We start from the raw sequence: 26,504 nt of genomic DNA, 5'->3' as shown, positions 1-26,504 counted from the left end.
GAGTTTTTTGGATGCAATGCTTCAGGCCCTGGGCTTCCCTCCTCAGTTTCAAAGGCTTATAATGCAGTGTGTGACTACCCCCACCTTCAGTCTTTCACTAAATGGTGATAATTTTGGTTTCTTTAAGGGAAAGAGAGGCCTTAGACAAGGAGATCCCCTCTCTCCACTTTTTTTTACTCTTTGCCTGGAGTATCTTAGTAGGATTCTTATGGTGGTCCAGCAACATGAGAATTTTCATTATCATCCTCTATGCAACAGGATCAAGCTCTCCCACTTATGTTTTGCTGATGACTTAATCCTATTTTGCAAAGGGGATAAGCACTCTATAAAATTACTTTTCCAAGCTTTTGATTACTTTTCTAAAGCTAGTGGGTTGGTGATGAACAGGAGTAAGTCCAATTTTTATTGTAATGGGATGGATGGCCATCTGATTTAGGAGATTGAATCTGTTTCTGGTATGACAAGGGGTATAGTACCTTTTAAATATTTAGGGGTCTGTGTTTCCCCTAAAAGACTATCTGTTCTTGATTGTCAATATTTGGTGGACAAGGTTGTGGAGAGGATGAGAAGATTGGGTGCTAGGAAGTTATCCTATGCAGGTAGGACAGTTCTCATTAAAGCAATCCTATCTACTCTCCATAGCTATTGGGCTCGAATATTCATCTTGCCTAAGCCAGTCATCAGGAAGATATAAGCCATTTGCAGGAAGTTCCTTTGGCATGGTAATGAGATGAAGGAAAGCCCCTCCCTAGTTTCATGGGAACATATATGTAAACACTTGAAACAAGGTGGACTAGGCTTTAAGGACTTGCATTGTTGGAATATTGCCACCATAGGAAAATATGCCTGGTGGGTGGCTAACAAGAAGGATCATCTATGGGTTAGATGGGTCCATGCAATTTATATTAAGCAAGTTCAATGGCAGGAGTATAAACCAGGAATTGGCAGTAGTTGGGCTTGGAGGAAGATCTGTCAAGCTAAAGATAGGCTTAAGCATTTGATTTTCTCTCCTGGTTCTGATTACAGCATTAAAAGTGGGTATGTATGGCTTAAGCCTGACAGTGAGAAGGTTCCTTGGTACCCCTGGATGCTCAATAAGTGGATTGTTCCCAAACACAGCTTCTTGTGTTGGCTAGTGGCTAGTGAGAGACTACTTACACAAGATAGACTTGTCAAAATGGGTGTGATCCAACAGAATGTTTGTTATCTCTGTGGGTTACAGGAGGAGAGTCATCAGCATCTGTTTTTTGAATGCATCTATAGCATGAAATGCATTCAAGTGGTGAGTGCCTGGTGTATGGTTGATCTGCCACATATGGAGTGCATTAAGTGGTGGACTGATTGGAGGCAGTCCTCTGCTTGTATGAAGAAGATTGTTGCTGTGATCTTGGCTTGCAGTATGTACCATATATGGTATGCTCGAAATACGTGCATGCTTGAGGGGTATGTGCACATACCAAAAAGAATTGGGCGGTGTGTGAAGCAGGACAGCATTCGTAGACTGAAGAATTTAGTGATTAAATGTAAGAACAGTAGAGTATTGCAATGGATTGACAGTATTTTGTATTGATAAGTCAGTTGCAGGATAGCTTATGGTAGCTCAAAATGGTGATGATGTAATTTGTAACTTGCTTTATGTTTATTAATGAAATCACTTACATTTTCCCAAAAAAAAAAATTTCAAATTGTAATGGATACATGTTTAGAGCACAAGGGAGATATTCTTTAAGCAATCATCAAATGAGGTGCCATGGACACTAAAATCATCCATGAACACCTCCATAGACTTCTCAATGTACTTAGAAAAGATAGACATCATGGCCTGTTGGAATGTTCCGTTAGCATTACAAATGCCAAACGGCACTCTTCGATATGCGAAGACACCGTAAGGAAAAGTAAAGGAAATATTTGCTTGATCATCCGAGTGGATGGGTATTTGAAAAAACCCAGAGTGCCCGTCAAGGAAGCAAAAATACTCGTGGTTTGCAAGTCTCTCGAGCATTTGGTCAATGAATGGTAAGCGAAAATGATCTTTGATTGAGGCGAAATTAAGCTTTCTATAATCAATGCACATCCTCCATCCCGTGACCGGTCGGGTGGAGATGAGTTCACCTTCCTCATTCTCAACCACGGTCATACCGCCCTTTTTGGGGACGATTTGAACCGGGCTCACCCAATCGCTCCCCGAGATGGAGTAGATAATTCCGGCCTCAAGCAACTTATCAACTTCCTTACTTACCACCTCCTTCAATTTCTCATTCAACCTTCTCATAGGTTGGGCGGAAGGAGTGAATCCATCCTCAAGTGTGATGCGGTGTATGTATACTCGGGGATTGATTCCCGTGAGATCATCAAGGCTATACCCAATAGCTATGTTGGTTTCTTTAAGGACTTTTAAAAGTTTTTCCTTTTGAGATGCCATTAGGTCCGCATTGATGATAACGGGGAAGGAGTTTGCCTCATCAAGATAGGCATACTCAAGGGAGGGAGGGGGGGGGGGTAAAGGTTTAAGATCTACCTTTGGAGGGTCCTTACCCTCAACTTCATCAATGTTAGTAGTAAACCTTCATAATCTTCCTCCAAGTGCTCCCCCGACCATTTATCCTTTGCATCTTCAATAGCCTCTTCTAACATGTCTATAGAGTAGACACTCTCAAAAATTGGTTGTGACATAGCTCTGGAAAAAGAAAACTCAACCACATTTCCTCCCACCTTGAAAGTGAGCTTCCTTTCCTTGACACTTATGTTGACATCCTCGGTTTCCAAGAAGGGTCTTCCAAGTACAATAGGAGTTTGTTGATCTTCCGGAATGTCAAGAACTATATGAAAGATTCGTATATCTCATATTAGACATCTCTAATAACTAAGTGTTTATAAGTTTAGTCATAAAACTTAAAGGAACTTATGCATGCATAAGAATTAAAATAAAAGAGAAGAATTTAGTCATTCTTACAAGGAGGCCGAAAATGGTTTATACTAAATTGGTCTCCTACCAAGTTAGTCTTCTTAAGAATAATCCAAATGCCCCAAAAACCTTAGATCTAATTGCAAGTTCTACTCCTCAAGGATTGTAACAGGGAAATCCTTCTTAATATAAATATTAATTTGGTTACTAGAAATTAATATTTGTATCCTTAAAAATACTAATATTAAGTGATTACTACTTCTAGTAATATTTGAATAATATTAGAGATTTATGTGAGATTTTATTATTTTGTTCAACAACAAAATTAGAGAGATAAGTGCTTGTTCTTCTTCACACACACTATGTAAAATGAATTATATATGTTTTAAAGAGAAAAAACTCTCTTAATTCCTCAAGGGTGGTCGGAAATGGTCTAGGGTAGAATGCCTAATACTTTTTGTTGTTTCTCTTCTCAAGAGTAATAGGTATGCAACCCTATGATTAGTAGGTAATCATAGTGCCTCCCACTAATTAAAACAACAAAACATAATTAAGTCCCATAAACCCATAAACCCATTTACACGGCTCACACGGATAATATGGATCCATTTTAACTTTGTCAATTTGTTAATTTGTACTGTGTGACAAATTGGACACGTTACTAGACATGTAGTTTAAATAGTGCATTTTTAACAAATTAAAAATCATTATATAAATGAAATAAATCACATACAAAAATTAACTAGTAATTCACAATTACAATTTCTTAAAATGGGTTATAGAATTATAAATCACAACTACTTGTATTTATAATAAACAATTCATTCTTTATTATAATTGTCATAAACAATAAATAAATCTTAAGTAATAAAACAATTTAAGTACTTAGTACGAATCTTATTTAATCGAATTACAATAAGATACGTATTATTACTCACAAAAATCATTTTTTCAAATTTAAGAAATTAATTAACTTGTATCGTCATACAATTAATTAATTAGTCAATTAAGAATGTTTCCCTAGAGGTATGACCTTAAGGGATCAACTGATCACCACCGTCACACGACAGTAATGTCAAACTCTAGTCAGGCAATCATTACCGATTAATGTGGATCCGTTGACAATAAAATTGTAATACTACGGTTTTATGAGTCTCTGGTACTCTATCGAGTGGGGCTTACTCTGTCGACTAAGCATGTTTTGATTTACGAATCAGTGTTCTGCCTGTAGGGTACTCGATCGAGTAGCCTTGGTACTCGATCGAGTAAGTGGCACTCGATCGAGTATGTTAGTTACTCGATCGAGTAAGTCGGTTAACGGGTTATATCTCGACGGGTTTTGTTAATAATGTGAATTAGTATTTATATTACGCCATCATCTTTCATAAACACTTTTTATAAACCTAATACACTCAAAAGATATTGCAAACTATGTTGTTCTTCCTATTCGTATTATTGGCAAATCCCGGAGCTAGAGAGGTCGGATTTCATCGTTCTTTGTATCATTGTGATCCTTGCGTCAAGGGTAAGTCATACGTACCATTTTTATAGCATTTGGTTAAGGTTGTTTAAACCCTAATTTTGGGATTGGGGGTTTTCTATGTTTATGTTGATGTGGTAGTGATTGTATGATTATATGTATAGGAGGAGGGTTCGTAGAGAAAAGGTTTTGAGACAGCTGCTAGATCGTCTGCTGTTTGTGTTGCATTTCAGGTAGGGTTTCCTTACTCAGTATTAATTACATATGTGTGGTGATTGTGATGTAGCTAGTGATTGTTGATTGTTTCAGACGATTGTGATTTCATATTGTTGAATGTTTCAGACGGTTGTTGAGGTTGTATTGTGATTACTGTTTATCTGTCTGTGTTTTTTTAGGTGCGTCCCTGGCTGAGTGGGATCACTTGCGGGAGTGGCTTCACGCCCTTGATTCGCCTCCTGTGGAACCCGCCACACGAGGGATGTGCACATTAATGAACATGGGTTTATCGCTCGATGGAGATGAGCGGGGCTTAGGTGGGAACGGCTGCGGCCCCCCACTGGCGGCGAGGAGTACCTGTTGCGATGGGTACTCTGGCAGGAGTACACACTTTAGTGTGTAGTCAGTTATGTGGAGATTGGAGATGGAGACTGGAGTTGTGTTGAGCTGTTTGAACTGTTTATGTACTTGTTTCATTGTGGCATTGTTTTTGTGTAATTAGTACTGACCCCGTTAAATGTTTTAAAAATTGTGGTGATCCATTCGGGGGTGGTGAGAAGTTATTGAGCAGGTATGAGACGATGCGCATGGGATAGTTGGGATGAGTCACCACATTGCAGTTTAGGAGTCTTCCGCTGTGTCGAACTTTTGTAGTTGTCTAGTAGTTGACAGTTTTGAGAACCTTGTATTTCCTTTTATCAGTTTTAGAGTTTGGCTTGTATCACTTAAACTTTATTAATTTTTAAATACGTTTCGTTATTGTCTATTTGAGTATCATGGCCTCGGGTGACCGTGATGGTGACGTTCTCATACCTGAGGTGGTCCTGGTAAGGCACTTGGAGTATGGGGGTGTCACAAAAATGTTACTTTCCCTTTAGTATTCTTAATATGAGATTTAAACATGTGATCGCATTATTGTCGAGGACACATACTCCAACAATCTCCCACTTGTCTGCGACAAGTGTGCATCACCAATTCTCTTGTCCTATTACTATCTCCCACTCAATGCAAGATGTCTTACAGGTCGTACTTGCATTTGATCATATCTAGAGTGGTTTCCTCGATCTGGAGAACAACTGTCTGACCGGAATTATCTACCATAGATACCTTCCGAGTGTGGCCACGCATTTCCAGTTCATTGCTCCTTGAGTGTCCTTGAGATATAAGATAACCCTGACGGGGATGGACAATTCCTATTGCACTTTTCCCTTCGATTAACCAAAACTCATCATGACCCAAAACATGGCCATTAGACCCCAATTACGAAGGTTCCCGGACATAAATCAAAGCCACTATGAAACTGTGCCATTTTAGGCAAACAGTCATTAGTCAAAGAATCGACTCATAAGAATACCATAGTAGCTCTTGCCACGACCAGGCTATAAAAATTGCCACAACTCTATAAGCGGTCATAAGCCCGATAGAGTGTCCCTCACTGTCTGCCTATGTGATCGACTAGTCATCTCTTATGACTCTATGGCACTTGAATTTGTCATCAATCGCATCACACTCTAGTTACTTTGAGATGTCACCTTATATAAGCAACTAGGGACGAATACTATGTTAATCAAGTTCACTTTAATGGGGTTCAATATTGTCTCAATAATCCCATTTGGAAATAACAAAGTACAAGATGAGTTATCGATAACTCAAACAATAAATGTGATTATCACACACGAGTATTCAATATCATATTACCACTCAATGTCTTATAATCATAAGTGTACTAATGTACTTGCTCAACGCAACAAAAGTTTAGCTTGTGATTGTACAATGTGATCAAGTGTTCAAACTTAGTGAATTGCGATTTCCTTCAATTTCATGTTATCCCTTATAGCATGAATTTTACTAAGTACATGTCTAGACTTCATACTAGACTTAGTTTCTTTAACTTGAAAGAAGCTGTTACTGTTATCACATACCTTGTGATGTGGGTTTCGGCGGACAACCCTATTTATAGCTTTAAAGTTCACCACCCAATCACAACGTACTTAGGTTCATTTCGTAGAATCTTGCAATGGATGACAATAAAATACATGTTTCTAGTCTCTTACTCCTTATGTCAATAATGGCCTAGGATTTTCACAAATCCAAATGAGTTCGGAAACTTGATTTGTGTAACCTCTTAACACACAACTAAGTATCCTTCCAAACTCCAGAACAGACCACTAGTTCTCCTTGAGAATTCATGACGGTTCCTTGAAGCTTACCAATGACTCTCATATGGGTTAACCGGTTATCGACTTATCATGCTCCAAGCATGTAATTCATCTAGGACATGTGCATCATGGCATACATGATTATACTAATGGTAGAAACATTAGCAATCAATCCATGTAGACAACGGTACTTAGGTTCGGTAAATAACCATAACTCTATCATGGTAATTCTATTTTCATCGACATGAATAACCTACTTAAATGGTTTATTTCTTTAAGATAAAGGATCATTATCAACATAAGATACCTATCTAAGTGCCAATCCAACATCCCATGTTTTAATAGATTCACATGATGTCCAATAACATCCAAAATTGAAAACCTAAAAATTTCTTTATATGCTCGTCATTCCCAATGAGTGATATGTTATGCAATTCATGAAGGATGATTTCTCCCACTAAACTTCATGTCTTAACATGACAGTCACTTACTCCCACTCAAGTCCATGTATACACATGTTTCTCCATGGAAACATTACATGATTGGAATGTTCATTGCTTTCTAAGTATCAGTTAAAAACATGTGTGTCATTCACATATCCCTTTCAAAATACCCATTTTGAAAGTGGTCTTAATCTTTACTTATTTTAATAATGAGTTATAAAAATGATTTGAATCCTTAGCGTTAACACTTAACTTAGCTTTTGCAGACATTTACATGCCACTCTATGCAACTTTTAATCATAAATATCTATTTACTTTGGATTGGTCTCAACAATCCCAAATAAATCCATTTACTTGCATAGATACCATTTTAGTTTCATAAGGATCTTAAGTAAAATGTCGAATGATAAAATCTCTAGTTATATCCCTCCATCGATCAAAATCTTACAATCCAAGAATATCTTCTTTTGGTCTCCTCACGTAGTATCCTCAAGAACATCTTCTTTTGGTCTCCTTACGTAGTTTCCTCATGAACATCTTCTTTTGGTCTCCTCACGTAGTTTCCTCAAGAACATATTCTTTTGGTCTCCTCTATGTGAAGAGTTTGTGGCTAAAATCACTCCCACTCTATCATTAGGAAAAATGCCCTTTTTCTTCAAAGATAGCTTTTGAGCCACAAAACAATTTAATAGTGATGGAGAAGGAGGAAAACGTAATACATATCAACTTAATAGTGATATAATCGAGACATATTAAAAGGATAATATAGATTAGGTGATTTAATTTTGATAGGTGTATCAAAAAAGGTTGGCAACGTTCCCTTGTGTCAGTTCATCAACTCAATCATAACTTCATAATTGATCTTATATAAGTAAGTTGTGACATTTGGTCACAATGGCATAAGGAGAATCGAATTCATAGCTTATGGGCATATATTGACTCAATCATTATAATTGTCTATTTGATCAATTTAAGTCGATGATCTTATGTTTCTGAATGCAAGTAGTGTATGATGAAAATTTTAGAACAAACGATACAATAAAATAAGTGACTTGGGTTGCAAACCAAGTCACCAATATCCAAAATACAACCATTGTTTAAGGAAACAACCAAATTTCCAAGTCGAACGAGGAAATCAAAATAGTTCTAAAGTTTCAAAATATAACATGAAATAAAGACAAAACAAAATAAAGCCAAGCTTCCATCGATCTAGCATCATGGGCGGCTACATCTAGCTTTCCTCAAGATCTTCTAAGCTTGCTTTTCTTTTCTCTTGTCCTTTCTTGGATGCCCTAATTACAATAAAAAGGGGTAAATATCATAATATGTATCAAAATACCAAAGTTGAGATCGAAACATAAAAGATAGGGATAGTTATTTACCTACTGGAATGACTTTTTCCGCTTTGATGTCGCCAAGGTACTTAGGACAATTTCTCTTCCAATGCCCAACACCATTACAATAGTGGCATTTGTCCCCAGATGGGGCACCCTTCTTGGGCTTATAGGAGCTAGCTTCACAAGCCTTTCCTTTGTTCTTATAGGGAGTTTGCTTCTTTCCGTTGTTGCCACCTTTCTTGAAATTTCCTTTGCTCTTATGATTAATATTGAGCACATCCTTGGTGGTGCTAGCATTTAGCCCCATGTCCCTCTCGGCTTGCACAAGCATTTTGTGCAATTCATCGAGGGATACTTTCAAGTTTTGCATGTTAAATTTCACCCTGAATTGGACATATGCTTTTACCTTGTTCAAGGAATGAAGAATTCGATCAATGATGAGTTCCTCGGGAATCTCTACCTTTTGCATTTTCAAGGTCTCAACATGCTCCATCAACATGAGCACATGAGGGCTAACTTTTTGGCCCTCCTTAATGTTGAGATCAAAGAATGCGGAAGCCTCTTCATATTGAATGATCCTCGGAGCTTGTGAAAACATGGTCACAAGCTTCGTATAGATCTCATAGGCAGTGCTAATCTTTATAGCACTCCTTTGGAGTTCGGCCTCCATAGAGAAGATCAACACATTTTTATCGCGGCCGGCTCCTTTTGGTGAGACTCATAGGCTTGCCTAGCAGCGGGGGTAGACCTAGCGGTAGGTGCGGCGGGAGAGGCCTCGGTAAGGTAACGAATCTTATCGTCACCCTCCGCGGCCAAGCAAAGTTGTGCGTCCCAATCGGCGAAATTTGACCCATTCTTTTCTAATTTACAACGATCCACGAAGTATCGGAGCCATGAAACATTGGTGAGAGTGTTCGAGCTAGTGGTTGCGTTTGAATTTGGAGTTGCCATTGCAATTGCGAAAACAAATATGACTACAAAAATAAAAGTGAAGGAATTAATAAACATCTATTGTTTTAATAATATTTGTAAACATTTTAAACAAGTTTTAAGCATTTATATAGTGACCTCTACCCAACTATTATAAATGATCCCGAGATCCAAAATCATATTAACTTGGGCACGGTGAACCGATTCATCCCTTATCAATATAATTTGGTGGATTAACTCTTTAATCGATTCTACTTCTTGAACTCTCGGTCGATAAAATTACTCTAATATTTATTTTTAGCCCGGAACACATGCGACTACGGTCACGAATACTTCCGTTGAGCTCAATCCAAATTTCGATGTAATAACATTTTACTACCCACTTACCCAACGTAACAAGTTTAGCACCCCGGTGAGCCGAACCTACTTCCTTATGAAATAGGGATTCATGGTTTCTACTATTTGGTAAGGCTAATACTCAATTATTATTTAGTGAGAGGTCTAGTCAATTTATTATCTATCACGTTTTAAGTGAACTAAAGCGATGAACTATGATAATTTTAATTGACACGGTCGATTACTCGATAAAAAGATATGCATGTGTAGTTATGGCGATTTGGCTATGCCTGCCAACATATAAAACAAATGCAAAGCATAAAGATAAAATCCTAGTATGGCCTTCCTAAAATAGTAAATCAAATAAACTATTTAAAAATTCGGAAACCAACTCCTTTGGTCCCTTGAACTTCATTTGGCACGCACTTCAAGGTAACACCGTCTTTGTCGGACCACCTTCTCGAATGGCACCGTCTTCAAGGAACTCCGGATTTAATAAATTACATAGCTTTTCTACTTTATACAATATAAAAGAAAAAACCAAAATAATATTAAATAAAAGTGATACGAGATCACAGTAATTACAACCAAATCGATATCCCCATTCATTTCGGGAAATACAAATTAAAGTAAGGCCATATTAAGTACAAATTACATAATTCAAAATTACATAAAATAAAATATGACAATCATACTAAAAATGCAGCATTAATATATGTATAAAATATGCCATGTTATGTGCCAAATCGCCCTATTTAAGCTAATACCGTATATATGGTTTTTGTTTTATGGATTATTGTGACAATTAACCTATTAAAATCACAAAATATTACATAAATCACATCTATGTCCAAGTTAATTATTCTAACCTCTTAGAACTCAAAATTTAGTCTTCACTAAACATTTGACAATAATTCAACTTGATATTATACAATTGCTCTTTAATCACTATTATTCATAATAATAAGGAAATAATTCCCAAAAAGTCATAAAAATTTGAAAAATTCAAAATCATAATTTTGCATATTCTGGAAAATTCCCAACATCCCAAAATTTTAATAAAATTTTCCCTTTAATTTATTTTAATTTATTTCACAAATAAATCGTATAAAGCATAATTTTAACCCTTTAATTCCAAATTAAACATAAAATTATGCAATAAATCAAAATTAAAATTTTGAATATTTTTAACAAGTTTCTAGAACCTGGAAATGACAAATTTTAAGCCCAAAAGTTGAAGTTTTATTTTAATGACTATTAAAGTTGCTATTTATCAATTTATATCCCATAAAAATTAATAACCATACAAATCATACGAAAATTAACATGCAACTTAATATATAATATTACGAATGTTTTGAGTTATTATCGTGATACCTTGTGAGGATATTGGTATGATTGATATTCGTAAATGGACAATTGTGTTGGATGGTGCTTAGTTATGTAAATGTTTTTAAGTGTTGTGGTAGTACTTGTGGGCGAACTTCGGGACGAAGTTCATTTTAAGGGGGGAAGACTGTAATACCCTATATTTTGATAATAATTTATGAAAGTAATTTATGTAAACTAATAATTGATTAAAGACATTTCTAATAATAAATACAAGTAAGACGTTAATTAAATAATAAATTAATAATTCAAGTCGGGAATTGGGTTTAGCTAATATTTAGTATTGGGCCGTGTGCCATTGTTATTTGGGCCAAATTTTATGGTTCCTCTAGTATGAGTATAATCGGGATTTGTATCGGGAATTAATATGGGAATAATAATATATAAAGGTAATTATAATTATAAATAATAATAATAATAATAATAATAATAAGTTATGACAATAATAAAATTAGTAAATATTGTATGAGGAAATCCTAGTTATGGTAAGATTATTAATATATGATAATAATAATATAATAGTAATGACAATTCCTATACTAATTAGAATAAATTAAGTTATAATAATATAATAATTTCTTAATTGACCCCGCATTCTCTATAATCCTACACTATAAATACGCTATTAAATATGAGGAATAAATCACAAATTACGAGAAGGAGCTTTTGGAGACGGAATTTAGCAAGCGGTAATTATTAGGTAACAATTTATAATCTCGTTTTATTTCTTATACAGCTGAATGTGAGACGATCATAAGACGCTTAGAAACTGACCCAAACCTTGACGGAATCAGACCAAACTTTGGGAGGTGGTACGTGGGGTTGCAAGGGTTGGAATGGGTGTAGTGGTGGTGTCAGGGAAGACCTAGGGTGGCGGTGGCAGGCGGCTAAAGGTGGCTGGTCAGGGGGTGTTGCGGGTTAGGTCGTGGGTGATTGTAGTGAATAATTGAACCCTCTAATGGCCGAGTCTTGACCTGGGCATGGTAGGATTGTGATGGGGGGAGGTAGTTAACCATAGTGGAGGTTTTGGCATGGCGGCAGGTGGCGGCTGGTGTTGGTGGTGGCCGGAATTCCGCGAAAACAGGGGAGAGCATGGGATTTGTCGCGGCTGTTTTAAGACGAGCGTCGTGGTTGTGTTTCTGACTATGAGTGAGAATTGGAGGTACCATTAGAACCGTCGTAGACCAGGGGTGATAATGGTGGTGGTCGTTGGATGTGGGAGTGGATGTAGTGGTCGTGGTGGTGGGTTTTATACACGATGGATGGTGGTGGTTGGTTGTTAATGGCGGGTGGAGAAGGGGGTTAGGGCATGCGTTTATGGGCTGCCGGGGGTGTTTTGATGGGTGGCTAGGGGATGGGCCGTGGTGTAGGGAGGTGGTTGGCTGACTGGGTGGTGGTCGTGGTGGTCAGTGGTGTCGGTTTTGGGTGTGTTTATGGGGGTGTGTGTACATGGTTTCTAAGCCTTGTTTTGGGGGTTTTTGTGTGTTTGTTTTTGCGACGGGTTTTAAGTGATTAGTTCGGGTGAGTCGGGTTTGTAATTGAATCGGGTTTTATTTATCGTAAATCTTTAATAATAATAGTAAATAATAATTAATTTGAATAAAGATAATTTATAAATAATAATGAGAAGTAATAATTTATAATTGATGGAAGAATTATAATATTTTGATTAGGTGACGGTTGTGAAGAATTATAATCGGATTGCTTTAATTATTTGGATAGCTTAAGCTGCTTAATGGGAATCGCTTGCCAGGTAGGGATAAATCCTACTCAACTTTTACTCGATAATGTTTGTTGGATGGTTTGTATTAAAGTGAATTGGTCGTATGTGAGTTGTGTTGGTTGATATAATCGTAATTGTTGGAAGGAAGATTTATATTGCATATGATTGGTTAATAATATCGTAACTGTTGGAAGGGAGAATTAATTTGTATATGTTGGTTTATATTGTGGTTATTGGTTATCTCATGTCGTAATTATTGGATACCTCAGACTTGTTCTGAGATGATTACTATTGTGGTTGATCATGGTCTTAGTGTTGAATACCTCAGTTTTATACTGGGATGGTGAATACCTCAATTTCGGTTGGGATGGTGAATACCTCAACTTCGGCTGGGATGGTGAATACCTCAACTTCGGTTGGGATGATGGATACTTCAACTTCGGTTGGAATGATGTAAGTGAGCACGTTGTTAAGGGAGGTGTGCTAAGAAAAAGGATGGAGCACGTTGTCAGGGGGTTGTGCAATGTAAAAAGGAAGTGGGATTGTTATCGTATGTTTTTGTTGTTAGTATTTATTCCTACTCAACCTCGCTGTTGACTGTGTATTCGTGAACACCTGCGGTGAACCGTTTTATGGGGAGCAGATTTGACAGGTACCAAAGATTAGCTGACTTGGGAGCATTGGGATGAGAGCCAAACTTGGAACCTTAGATGAAGTCTAGATCACATATATAGTTATATCACTTATTTATTTTCCGCTGCGAGTTGTAAATATCTTATATTAAGTTTTAATTGGTTAATTTGTAATAAACATGTAATCATTAAAGTTTTTAATTTAAAGTACTTTGGTGAGTTGGTCTTTGTTATTCACTACCTCGGAAAACCGAGATGGTAACGGTCCTATTTATTTGGGAATATCTAGCTAAAGGCTCCTAAATAAATGGGGGTGTTACAAAGTGGTATCAGAGCAAAACGATACTCAGGCCTAACTAATGAATAATAATGAACTTAGGATGTGTCTAAATAAAATAAACCCCGGGTAGAAACTGTTAGGAGCCCCTCTTAGTGCGGTTAAGAAGCTAGCCTTAATTTGTACCTTGGCCCTTCCAATTTTGAACCGGGAACCTTGAGAGAATACTTGACAGTGTGGGGTAATTTAAAATGAATATAGTATATTTCTCTTAGGAATTTTGTTTGTCTTGGTTGTGTATTGTTGTCATTAATGGTTGCGGTTACGGGGGCGTAACCTTATTTTACGGAGGAGGGGTGTGATATGATTTTTTTTAAGAATGTTGATATGAAGAAGTATGTTGGCATGTATTTGGAAGGATTGCATATGATTAAACATGTGAAGTATTAATTGTTGTGTGGAATTGTGAAGAATGCGATTTTGGTTGATTTCACAAGATTTTTACACTTGATTGTTTTGGCTGCCATTTACTGTCTGTTTAAAATTCGTGTCCGAGTTTTTTTGTTTGATACCCTTGTGAGTTAGCTTTCATATGCCACTGGTCTCATGTTCAAATAATATACGGTTTAGGAGAAATAAATATTTTAGTGGACAGTGGTCGAAATGTTCCTGTACAGTGTTGCTTCCGCGCCATATTTTTGTAAAATTTACCAGTTAAAAACTACTTAATGATTTGGTAAAATTCTAACTCCACTGTTTAATAGACTCCTATATGATTCTAAGTTGATAAGCCACGTTGTAAAGAAGTATTTTGACAATTTATGGTGATTTTTACAAATTGACCTAAGTTTCTGACAATTGCTGTAAAATTTATGTTTCGACCAAGTAGTTTGTAAAATGCATTATAAATTGATCCTATGAGTTTTTGACTTGATTCTTTTCTCATGGTTTACTAACTCTCTGTATTTTCTAAAAAATATATGTTCTCAATAAGTAATTATGTTATTATGTATTAATGATTTTTAGAAGTTATAACATGTTTTTCTTAGCCTTGAAAAAAAGTATAAGTTTTGTTTCTTATCTCTTGCACATTTATATTTTGATGTTGTCAATTATGTGAAGTAGAATGACATGTCTAGTGATATACAGAACGTGTTGCCCTAAGCCTAAATATTTATATTAGTTGCATCCATGTTTAAGTTAAATATCATTATTAAGAAAAGATTAACCAAACAATTATGCGTATTTGGTTAGAGATTATTATTTAGTCTGGCAATGTATTCGTCGATAGTTAAAGTAAGAAGTTTAAGTTTAAAAATGATTGGTTCGAATATCCTATATGGTGTGGTTGCTATTTGGAAGAAAATCAAATGTTTTGTTATTCATTTAATCATTACATGGAGTTGTGTTTGAAGTAATAATTGACTAGTGTTACAATGTGTGTTTTTTATTTTATTTGTGGCATTACAACAATAATTTAGTGGTTCCTGTTGTTTGCTATTTCAAACTTCGAGGACGAAGTTTATTTTTAGGGTGAAGGAATATAATACTACGAATGTTTTGAGTTATTATCGTGATACCTTGTGAGGATATTGGTATGATTGATAATCGTAAATGACCAATTGTGTTGGATGGTGCTTAGTTATGTAAATGTTTATAAGTGTTGTGGTAGTACTTGTGGGCGAACTTCGGGACGAAGTTCATTTTAAGGGGAGAAGACTGTAATACCCCATATTTTGATAATAATTTATGAAAGTAATTTATGTAAATTAATAATTGATTAAAGACATTTCTAATAATAAATACAAGTAAGACGTTAATTAAATAATAAATTAATAATTCAAGTCGGGAATTGGGTTTAGCTAATATTTAGCATTGGGCCGTGTGCCATTGTTATTTGGGCTGAATTTTATGGTTCATCTAGTATGAGTATAATCGGGATTTGTATCGGGAATTAATATGGGAATAATAATATATAAAGGTAATTATAATTATAAATAATAATAATAATAAGTTATGACAATAACAAAATTAGTAAATATTGTGTGAGGAAATCCTAGTTATGGTAAGATTAATAATATATGATAATAATAATAATAATATAATAGTAATGACAATTCCTATACTAATTAGAATAATTTAAGTTATAATAATATAATAATTTCCTAATTGACCCCGCATTCTCTATATTCCTACACTATAAATACGCTATTAAATATGAGAAATAAATCACAAATTAAGAGAAGGAGCTTTTGGAGACGGAATTTAGCAAGCGGTAATTAATAGGTAACAATTTATAATCTCGTTTTATTTCTTATACAGCTGAATGTGAGACGATCTTAAGACGCTTAGAAACTGACCTAAACCTTGACGGAATCAGACCAAACTTTGGGAGGTGGTACGTGGGGTTGAAAGTGTTGGAATGGGTGTAGTGGTGGTGTCAGGGAAGACCTAGGGTGGCAGTGGCAGGAGGCTAAAGGTGGCTGGTCAGGGGGTGTTGCGGGTTAGGTCGTGGGTGATTGTAGTGAGTAATTGAACCCTCTAATGGCGGAGTCTTGACCTGGGAATGGTAGGATTGTGATGGGGGGAGGTAGTCGACCACAGTGGAGGTGGCGGCTGGTGTTGGTGGTGGCCGGAATTCCGCGAAAATAGGGGACAGCAGGGGATTTGTCGCGGCTGTTTTAAGACAAGCGTCGTGGTTGTGTTTCTGACCATGAGTAAGAATGGGAGGTACCATTAGAACCATCATAGACCAGGGGTGATAGTGGTGGTGGTCCTTGGATGTGGGAGTGGCTGTAGTGGTCATGGTGGTGGGTTTTATACACGATGGATGGTGGTGGTTGGTTGTTAATGGCGGGTGCAGAAGGCGGTTAGGGCTTGCGTTTATGGGCTGCCGGGTGTGTTTTGATGGGTGGTTAGGGGATGGTTGGATGGGCCGTGGTGTAGGAAGGTGGTAGGCTGACTGGGTGGTGGTCGTGGTGGTCAGTGGTGTCGGTTTTGGGTGTGTTTATGGGGGTGTGTGTACATGGTTTCTAAGCCTTGTTTTGGGGGTTTTTGTGTGTTTGTTTTTGCGACGGGTTTTAAGTGATTAGTTCGGGTGAGTCGGGTTTGTAATTGAATCGAGTTTTATTTATCGTAAATCTTTAATAATACTAGTAAATAATAATTAATTTGAATAAAGAAAATTTATAAATAATAATGAGAAGTAATAATTTATAATTGATGGAAGAATTATAATATTTTGATTAGGTGACGGTTGTGAAGAATTATAATCGGATTGCTTTAATTATTTGGATTGCTTAAGCTGCTTAATGGGAATCGCTTGCCAGGTAGGGATAAATCCTACTCAACTTTTACTCGACAATGTTTGTTGGATGGTTTGTATTAAAGTGAATTAGTCGTATGTGAGTTGTGTTGGTTGATATAATCGTAATTGTTGGAAGGAAGATTTATATTGCATATGATTGGTTAATAATATCGTAACTGTTGGAAGGGAGAATTAAATTGTATATGTTGGTTTATATTGTGGTTATTGGTTATCTCATGTCGTAATTATTGGATACCTCAGACTTGTTCTGAGATGATTACTATTGTGGTTGATCATGGTCTTAGTGTTGAATACCTCAGTTTTATACTGGGATGGTGAATACCTCAATTTCGGTTGGGATGTTGAATACCTCAACTTCGGTTGGGCTGGTGAATACCTCAACTTCGGTTGGGATGGTGGATACTTGAACTTCGGTTGGAATGATGTAAGTGAGCACGTTGTTAAGGGAGGTGTGCTAAGAAAAAGGATGGAGCACGTTGTCAGGGGGTTGTGCAATGTAAAAAGGAAGTGGGATTGTTATCGTATGTTTTTGTTGTTAGTATTTATTCCTACTCAACCTCGCGGTTGACTGTGTATTCGTGAACACCTGCGGTGAACCGTTTTATGGGGAGCAGATTTGACAGGTACCAAAGATTAGCTGACTTGGAGCATTGGGATGAGAGCCAACTTGGAACCTTAGATGAAGTCTAGATCACATATATAGTTATATCACTTATTTATTTTCCGCTGCGAGTTGTAAATATCTTATATTTAGTTTTAGTTGGTTAATTTGTAATAAACATGTAATCATTAAAGTTTTAAATTTAAAGGACTTTGGTGAGTTGGTCTTTGTTATTCACTACCTCGGGAAACCGAGATGGTAACGGTCCTATTTATTTGGGAATGTCTAGCTAAAGGCTCTTAAATAAATGGGGTTGTTACATAATATATGAATTTCATATCATATATACAACATTAGAAAAAAGTTTCATGCCATAAAATTTACTTTAGCTATTTTTGCCAAAATAGTCACTATTTATTCAATTTTTACATCTAAAAATCATAAATCATGCAAAATTAAACCATTTTATCTAAAAATTTACATACAGTGTGTAAATATTGCATGTGACAACATACTAAATTTTCATGGTCTGGAACAAAGTCTAACTATTTTTTAACATAAATACCTCTATTTAATCGACTTTTAACATGTAAAAATCATAAATCATGCTATATAAAACCATTTTATATGAAATTTTACATACAACTTGTAAAATATTCATGTGAGCTCGTGTAAAAATTTCAAGGTCAGAATCATAGTCTAACTATTTTTAGCATTTTAATTGTCATTTTACTTAATAAAATGTAATAAAAATACTAATAAACATTTTAAAGAGCAATAAATTACCATAAATCATCAAAATGACCTAAAATCAATTTAGGACCAAAATGTTTAACATGCAAAATTTTCGTGGCATTTATCTTCATAAATCATAAGTTTTAAGTTTTATACGTTAACATATTAACTGAGAAAAACAAAACCGATTATGCATGCAACAACTCTTACTCTGATACCAATTGAAATATTCGTATATCTCTTCTTAGACATCTCTAATAACTAAGTGTTTATACGTTTAGTCATAAAACTTAAAGGAACTTATGCATGCATAACAATTAAAATAAAAGAGAAGAATTTAGTCATTCTTACAAGGAGGCCGAAAATGGTTTATATTAAATTGGTCTCCTACCAAGTTAGTCTTCTTAAGAATAATCCAAATGCCCCAAAAACCTTAGATCTAATTGCAAGATCTACTCCTCAAGGATTGTACCAAGGAAATCCCCCTTAATACAAATATTAATTTGGTTACTAGAAATTAATATTTGTGTCCTTAAAAATACTAATATTAAGTGATTACTACTTATACTAATATTTGAATAATATTAGAGATTTATGTGAGATTTTATTATTTTGTTCAACAACAAAATTAGAGAGATAAGTGCTTGTTCTTCTTCACACACACTATGTAAAATGAATTGTATATGTTTTAAAGAGAAAAAACTCTCTTAATTCCTCAAGGGTGGCCGAAAATGGTCTAGGGTAGAATGCCCAATACTTTTTGGTGTTTCTCTCATAAAGAGTAATAGGTATGCAACCCTATGATTAGTAGGTAATCATAGTGCCTCCCACTAATTAAAACAACAAAACATAATTAAGTCCCATAAACCCATTTACACGGCTCACACGGATAATATGGATCCATTTTAACTTTGTCAATTTGTTAATTTGTATTGTGTGACAAACTGGACATGTTACTAGACATGTAGTTTAAATAGTGCATTTTTAACAAATTAAAAATCATTGTATAAATGAAATAAATCACATACAAAAATTAACTAGTAATTCACAATTACAATTTCTTAAAATGGGTTATAGAATTATAAATCACAACTACTTGTATTTATAATAAACAATTCATTCTTTATTATAATTGTTTCATAAACAATAAATAAATCTTAAGTAATGAAACAATTTAATTACTTAGTACAAATCTTCTTTAATCGAATTACAATAAGATACGTATTATTACTCACAAAATCATTTGTTAAAATTTAAGCAATTAATTAACTTGTATCGTCATACAATTAATTAATTAGTCAATTAAGAATGTTTCCCTAGAGGTATGACCTTAAGGGATCAACTGATCACCACCGTCACACGACAGTAATGTCAAACTCTAGTCAGCCACTCATTACCGATTAATGTGGATCAGTTGACAATAAAATGTTACTTTCCCTTTAATATTCTTAATATGAGATTTAAACATGTGATCGCATTATTGTCGAGAACACATACTCCACCACCATAAAGTCCGCCGGGATGTAGAAATTACCCACTTTAACCGGCACATCTTCAATGACACCCATTGGTCTTTGTACCGACTTATCGGCTAGTTGTAAGGTTAAAGTAGGAATCATGTCATGCAACCCAACTTTCCTTGCAATAGGGAGCGGAAGTATGCTAACACTAGCACCAAGATCACATAGTGCTTTCTTGATGCTCACATTGCCCACCATGCAAGGAATAGAGAAACTACCCGGATCTTGTAATTTCACCGGCATGGGATTAAGTAAGACCGTGCTACATTGCCCCCTAAGAGCCACTAGACCATCTCCTCCAATGCTTCTCTTCTTTGTCAACACATCCTTCAAGAATTTTGTGTAGAGTGGCATTTGTGTCATTACCTCGGTGAAAGGTAGTGAAACTTCGAGCTTCTACAACATATCCAAGAATTTGGATAATTTTTTCTCCTCATTCATCACTCTACTTTTATTAGGATATGGTATTGGAGGGTTGTTGGCCTTTTCGGAAGTTGAGGCTTGCTTGGTGTTAACCACTTCATTTGATTCTTCTCTTTTCCCTTGGTCTCTTTCAACCACTTTTTCTTTCTCTCTTTCAACCCCTATTTCCTCCAAAACAATGTCCTCATCATCTTCATGAGAGTCGCTCACCTTCCCCTTCTTAGTGTTGTCAACTTTACTTGTGGGTTTGAGAGGTGGACTCTCCTCACCATCTCTCATCACATCTCTATTTCTATTTGGTTCATAGTCCTTGTAAGGATCATCTAATTCTTTCCCGCTCCTGAAGGTCACCATATGAGATTGTTGGTAGGGTGGTGGTCCATCCCTAGAATGAGAACTTTGAGGAGGCAATGAATGTAGGGCTCTTTGTGAGGAAGAGGGGCTTTGGTTGGCCATGTATGACTCAAATATTCTTTGATGTGCTTGGACATTTGAGAGCTCGGTCTTCAAACTTTTGAATTGTTGGTCAACTTGAGCCTATTTTCTCTGGGCCTTGGCATCCATTTCCCTTAACAATTTCTCAAGAGAGGAGGTGGGGTTGGGTAGTTCTATGTATTGTTGTTGATTTTGTAAGGGTCGGTAAGTGTTTTTTTGTTGTTTATACCCTTGTTGGTATCCTTGTTGTTGGTTGAATGGCTGTTGAGATGGTGGGTTTTGTTGATATCCTTATTGGTGGTATGGAGGCTTTTGTTGTTGGTTGCGGTAGTTGTCTCTTTGATGAGGTGGGATGTAATTTGTTTTGTCATGTTGTCTTTGACCCCGGTAGTTAGAGCCTTGGCCTTGGTTTTGATTTTATCGCCTAGAATGATCGGGCTTTGGTGGAGGCATGTATAGTGGTTGTTGATACTTGGGGTCCAATGGTTGCCCCGTATAAGAAAGTTTGGGATCTTGGTTAGGAAAGGCACGGTAGAAGGTCTTATGGCGTTGGTAAGAGACCCTCAGTGCACCTTGTCCTTGAAGAGCAAAGCATTCTTGTTGGTCATCTTGTGGAATAGATGAACAATACTCAATGGTATGCCCCCACACTGCCACAATAGTCACAATGCATTTGAGGAGGATAATGCCTAGGAGGAGATCTAGGTTCTTGGAAGTAATAGACCTTGGAATGGCTAGGTCCGACCTTATTAACATGGTTTAAGTCCTCATGCTTCTTCTCCATTTTAAACTCTTCAAATCTCTTTGTCAAGTCATCCAATTCTGCCTTGTACTCCACCTCTATCTTAGATGGTCCTTCACTTTTGTAGGCCACATCACTACCATAACTACTCTACATCTCGGAAATGTTTTGAATCATTTCCGTGATTTGAGCGTTGTTCATATTGTCAAAATTTCCACCGGATGCCGCCACGATCATGTCCTGGAACCTTTTTTCAAGACTTTGGAAAAAGGTTTAGGTGGTCATCTATTTTGGAATACCATGGTGTGGAAAAGATGAGAGGAGATCTCTAAAACATTCCCAAGCTTCACTTAGAGTTTCTATGGGTCTTTGTTTGAAGGTTTGAATCTCATGGCGAATTCTTGCAGTCTTAGATGGTGGGTAGAACTTGTTGATGAAAGCTTTGGATAGAGCTTCCCAAGTGGTAAATGTACCCGATTCATGAGCGTTCAACCACTTCTTAGCATTATCCTTCAAGGTGATAGAGAAAAGCATTAAGAGAATTTTTTCTTCGGTGACCCCATTGTGCTTGATTGAACCCGCTTTCTCTTTGAATGTTGTGAGATGTTGATGGGCATCTTCACTTTTCATCCCATGGCAGACATCTTGTTACATATAATTTATCACATGGTATCGAAGCTCAAAGGTGTTGTGGGCAAGAGCTCCATAATCAATTGTCGAATAAGCACGGTTGGGAACCGGGCCTATTGTAATATCCCATAGGTTGATCCGCCATATCGTCGTTTAATAGGTTATTTCATGGAGATTCGGTATTGTTGGTATGGGTGGAATGTTGTGAATTTGTTGGTGAGTTTTGTGGTGAGTTGATTTCAGAGTTATGTGGTGGAGAGTTATGTGGAATGTGAAGGGGTGATAAGGTGGAGGAAGAGGGTGGTAGGTTTAGATTCTCAATTGTGGAAGTTTGGTTGTTTAGAGGTTTAACAAAATGTAGAGATCCTCGAATTACTGGAAGAGCTAATCTTCTTCTTGCCCGGAATGTTTTCTCGATCTAACAATCAAGTGGGAGAAGAGGTCCGATGTAGCACCTACTCATGCCCTTAACAAGAGATCAAATAGTCCTAATGCAGGGATTGCACTAGGACAAGGGGAGAAAACAAACAAGCAACAAATAAAGGAACTAAGCCTAGATGAAAACAAATTATCTTATCCAATATTGCCATCCTCGGCAACGGCGCCAAAAACTTGTTATGTAAAACCGAATCTTATTTCTAACCTTGCAAGTGCACAAGTAGTATTGCAAGGGTCGAACCCTAGGGTCGTTATTATGGTTCTAGGATTGTTTGCTTAACTACTAGTTTAGTTCAATCTAAGGTGATGAGTTTGTTTTAAAACTAACTAAAGAGATTAAGGCTAAAACAATTAAAAGTCAAGTGATTATTAGAAGGATAAGAACAATGATTGAGAAAACTGGGATGTCCGAGTTCACTTATATAGATAAAGGAGGAAGTACTCATAGATTAACAAAATCCAAGAGTAAATGCAAAGGAAAGACCCAATCTCTCGATGTGAGACTATCCCTCAGTTAAGATCGATTAAGTTCTTACTTAATTAACTAAACACACAATTGCATCATCTAAATCCTAGGTTCTAGTCAAGCTCTCACCCAACAAGTAGAAAAGATAATGTAAACACCTAAATTCTCATTCAAGTATTTTCACAAACACCTTATGTGCATGATAAAATTAGCAAGCATATACTCAAGGATTGTAGTCTACCTATGTCATAATCCAACCTTATGAATCTATACAAGACCCCCCTCCATCCTAGTATGAAACTACTCACACATAGTTGCAACAACAAACACAAAAGATGAAGACTTTAGCATTGAACAAGTAATGGAAAACATGTTTGCAAAGTAAACTAATTAAGCAACTTAAATATGTAAACAATTGAATGATGAACAATAATAGAAAGGGAATTATACCAATATTGAAGACAAAGTTGCAATCTTTGATTAAATAGAAGAATAATATTCACCAATCTTCAATTAACAACCCAATACTGAATGTAAACTATTGATAACAACTAATTCTAAGCTAATTTATGAAGTAATTGAGGTTTGATTAAGGAAAGATTAAAGTTTGCTTAAGAGAGTTTGCATAATATTAAGGTAATAATTTTAGATCTAGGGTTCCCCCAAGGGTAATTAGTTATGGAGTATTTATACTATCCCCTTGGATTAGATCTCAAAAGAAAACAAGGAAGCCCAAATCTCGTCTGAGGCTCCCCTGCCGGTCCACTGGCTGCCAGCCGCCCTGCCGGCAGCGAGATCTTTTAGCCAAATGTAAAGAATTCACCATTAGGAGGTTCTCTGCCGGTGAGCCGGCTGCCGGCCTACCGGCAGAGAGTCCTTCTTCCTTGGATTTTTCTCCCTTTTCTTCATAGTGCAGGGTGCGTGTGCCGGTTGACCGGCTGCCGGTTGGCCAATCGGCAGCGAACATTTCTTTAATTTTCTCCCTTTCTGCTCTTCAAAACGGCTAAGTCATTGGGAGGGGTTTCCCGCCGGTGAGCCGACTGCAGGCCTGCCGGCAGAGAACTATTCTTCAATGCTTCCTTCTCTTTTTGGTGCGGTTTAAAACATTGTCGTCTAAGTAAAACAAATAAAACAATATTTATAACTAAACAAACTACTCTTAGTAGAGTGGTAAGTAAAGGTTGGATCCTAAAGGATGAGTATCGAATTAAGTTATCGGTTGTAGAAAGCTATGTCTTAGGGTGTCACAAATTGGGTTGAGAATTGAGGTATCAAGCTACACTACTTTAACAATGAAATGTAAAGAAATGAAAGCAAAGAAAACAAGTAAAGTGGGGTTTGTAAACAATTGATTAAGGAACTAGGGTGTCATGGGTTCATAGGGGATTCATGGTGGTGATCATACAAACATGTTTTCATAGTTGCAAGCAATTATTGTTGTAATGGAACCGAGTTAGTTTATGTCTTACGATTCATAGGAAGATTTGGGTCCCGGAGCCGAGTCGGTCAATGTAACACCCCCGCACACCAGGACGCCTTACCAAGGACCATCCCAGTGTATGAAGGTATTACCATCTCCGTCACCCGAGGTAGTAGATCAAATAGACAATAAAAGAACATTTATAATTAATAACTTTAACACTTTACAACTGAACCTGCTAAGCCAACTTCTCACCATCCCCGAATGGATCACCACAGTTTTGAAAACATAAAACGGGGTCAGTTACTGATCAATTAAGATAAGACAAGTACGATAAATAACAAGCTGATCATCCACCAACCCCGGTCTCCCGATCTCACACAGTAACCGACTACACACTGAACTGTATAGCCCTGCAAGATTACCCATCGTAACAGGTAATCCTCGCCGCCAGTGGGTGACCGCAGCCCATCCCCACCTAGTCCAGCTCATCAACGAGCGACTAACAATCCCTGTCCCTTAATGTGCACATCCCCTCCCGTGACGGGTTCCACGGAGGGCGAACTAGGGTGTGAAGCCACTCCCACAAGTGACTCCACCACAATCACACACACAGCATCACAGCTGTCACAACACCACAACCGTCAAACACAACCACATCACCACCGTCACCACAACACTCATACTCCGACGATCAGCAGATAACAATAATTACAAACAAACACAATCTTAAATCAATTGACAGTAACCGAGTAGGGAAACCCTACCTCGTCGCAAATCGTGAGAGACATCCATACACAGCCAAGCAAGACTCCAATATGCATCCTACAATGATAGCCATCCACTATTATACAACCATCCACAAATCTACCAAAGGAGACACAAGGCAGAAACTTACCTAATAACGCGCATTGACGACGACATAGACGACAATCACACACGCAACCTTCCTAAACGAATCCCGTCTTTCCCATGGTGGAGGTGTTGGCTATCAACATGAGAGTGTATGAAGGTAGGGGTGATAGGAGAGAGTGGCAGGCTAGGGTTAGAGAAAAAGAAACTATCGAGAAAAATGAGGAAATGAAATGAATCTCGCGAACTTGCGTCTTATATTAACACGTCAACAGCAGCCATACTCGGTCGAGTACTGGAGTACTCGGCTGAGTAGGCTCTACTCGGTCGAGTATAGGTGATACTCGGCCGAGTAGCCTCAGCTAGGTCGAGTAATCAAATCCTATAAGGTTCATGTTCCAAACTTAGTCCCTCACCCATTCCTCCCTAAGGTCTTTCTTGGTCAACAGGGTCGGTCAACAAAGTCCTAAAATATCCTGAGTATTACAGTATTCCCCCCTTAAAAAGAACTTCGTCCCCGAAGTTCAGTTCCCACGACACCAACAACAAGGTAACGCATTATGAACACAATCCACATACATAAAGGCATACGAACTCTGGCCGACCTTGATACCACCACTCCACCACATTATTCCAACAAACAAGCATACCACCATAACTACTCTCCCATGTGTTACCGGCCAACAACTGTCACACACCAAATATAAAGGGAAATAATCCTACCACATATTCACAGCAAAATATGTTCCCATCTCACCCCATCATGTTAAAAGTAACAATCAGCAAAGATACACATCCGCGAAACTTCCATGCAACTTCAATACATGTAACATAAATGTAATTTCAAATACCATAGGCATAAATTTCATCATTTGTTTTTGCGACATTACTCTTCCTCTCTTAAAGGAACTTCGTCCCCGAAGTTCACTACTAACAACTTCCCCTTTCCCAAAATAGACACCTACATCGTAATAGTGACATTACTCACAAACTGCGGCTAACCTTGATTCATGCTACGAAACTCAATTTATGGCATAACACCATTAGGACCAATAAACAATATAATGTGACAGAAATTAAGTAATCT

General features: G+C 37.0%; 2 protein-coding genes across 2 annotated transcripts; one reads left to right on the top strand and one right to left on the bottom strand.

Moving 5' to 3' along the window:
* Positions 1–730: 730 nt before the first annotated feature.
* LOC141614071 (uncharacterized) lies at positions 731–1,570 on the top strand. Its single transcript, XM_074432827.1, has one exon. The coding sequence runs from the start codon at positions 731–733 to the stop codon at positions 1,568–1,570; it is 840 nt and encodes a 279-aa protein (XP_074288928.1).
* Positions 1,571–2,514: 944 nt separating this feature from the next.
* Positions 2,515–20,374, bottom strand: LOC141614070 (uncharacterized). The gene is made up of 2 exons (XM_074432826.1): positions 20,026–20,374; positions 2,515–2,819 (listed from the first exon to the last, which is right to left on the bottom strand). Exons 1-2 carry the CDS (start codon positions 20,372–20,374, stop codon positions 2,515–2,517), a joined length of 654 nt encoding a protein of 217 aa, XP_074288927.1.
* Between the last annotated feature and the right edge of the window lie 6,130 nt (positions 20,375–26,504).

Source organism: Silene latifolia, chromosome 11 (assembly GCF_048544455.1).
Source record: "Silene latifolia isolate original U9 population chromosome 11, ASM4854445v1, whole genome shotgun sequence".
Classification (NCBI taxonomy): Eukaryota; Viridiplantae; Streptophyta; class Magnoliopsida; order Caryophyllales; family Caryophyllaceae; genus Silene; species Silene latifolia.
Note: the sequence above shows the minus strand (reverse complement) of the source record. Positions and strands in the feature narration are given on the sequence as shown.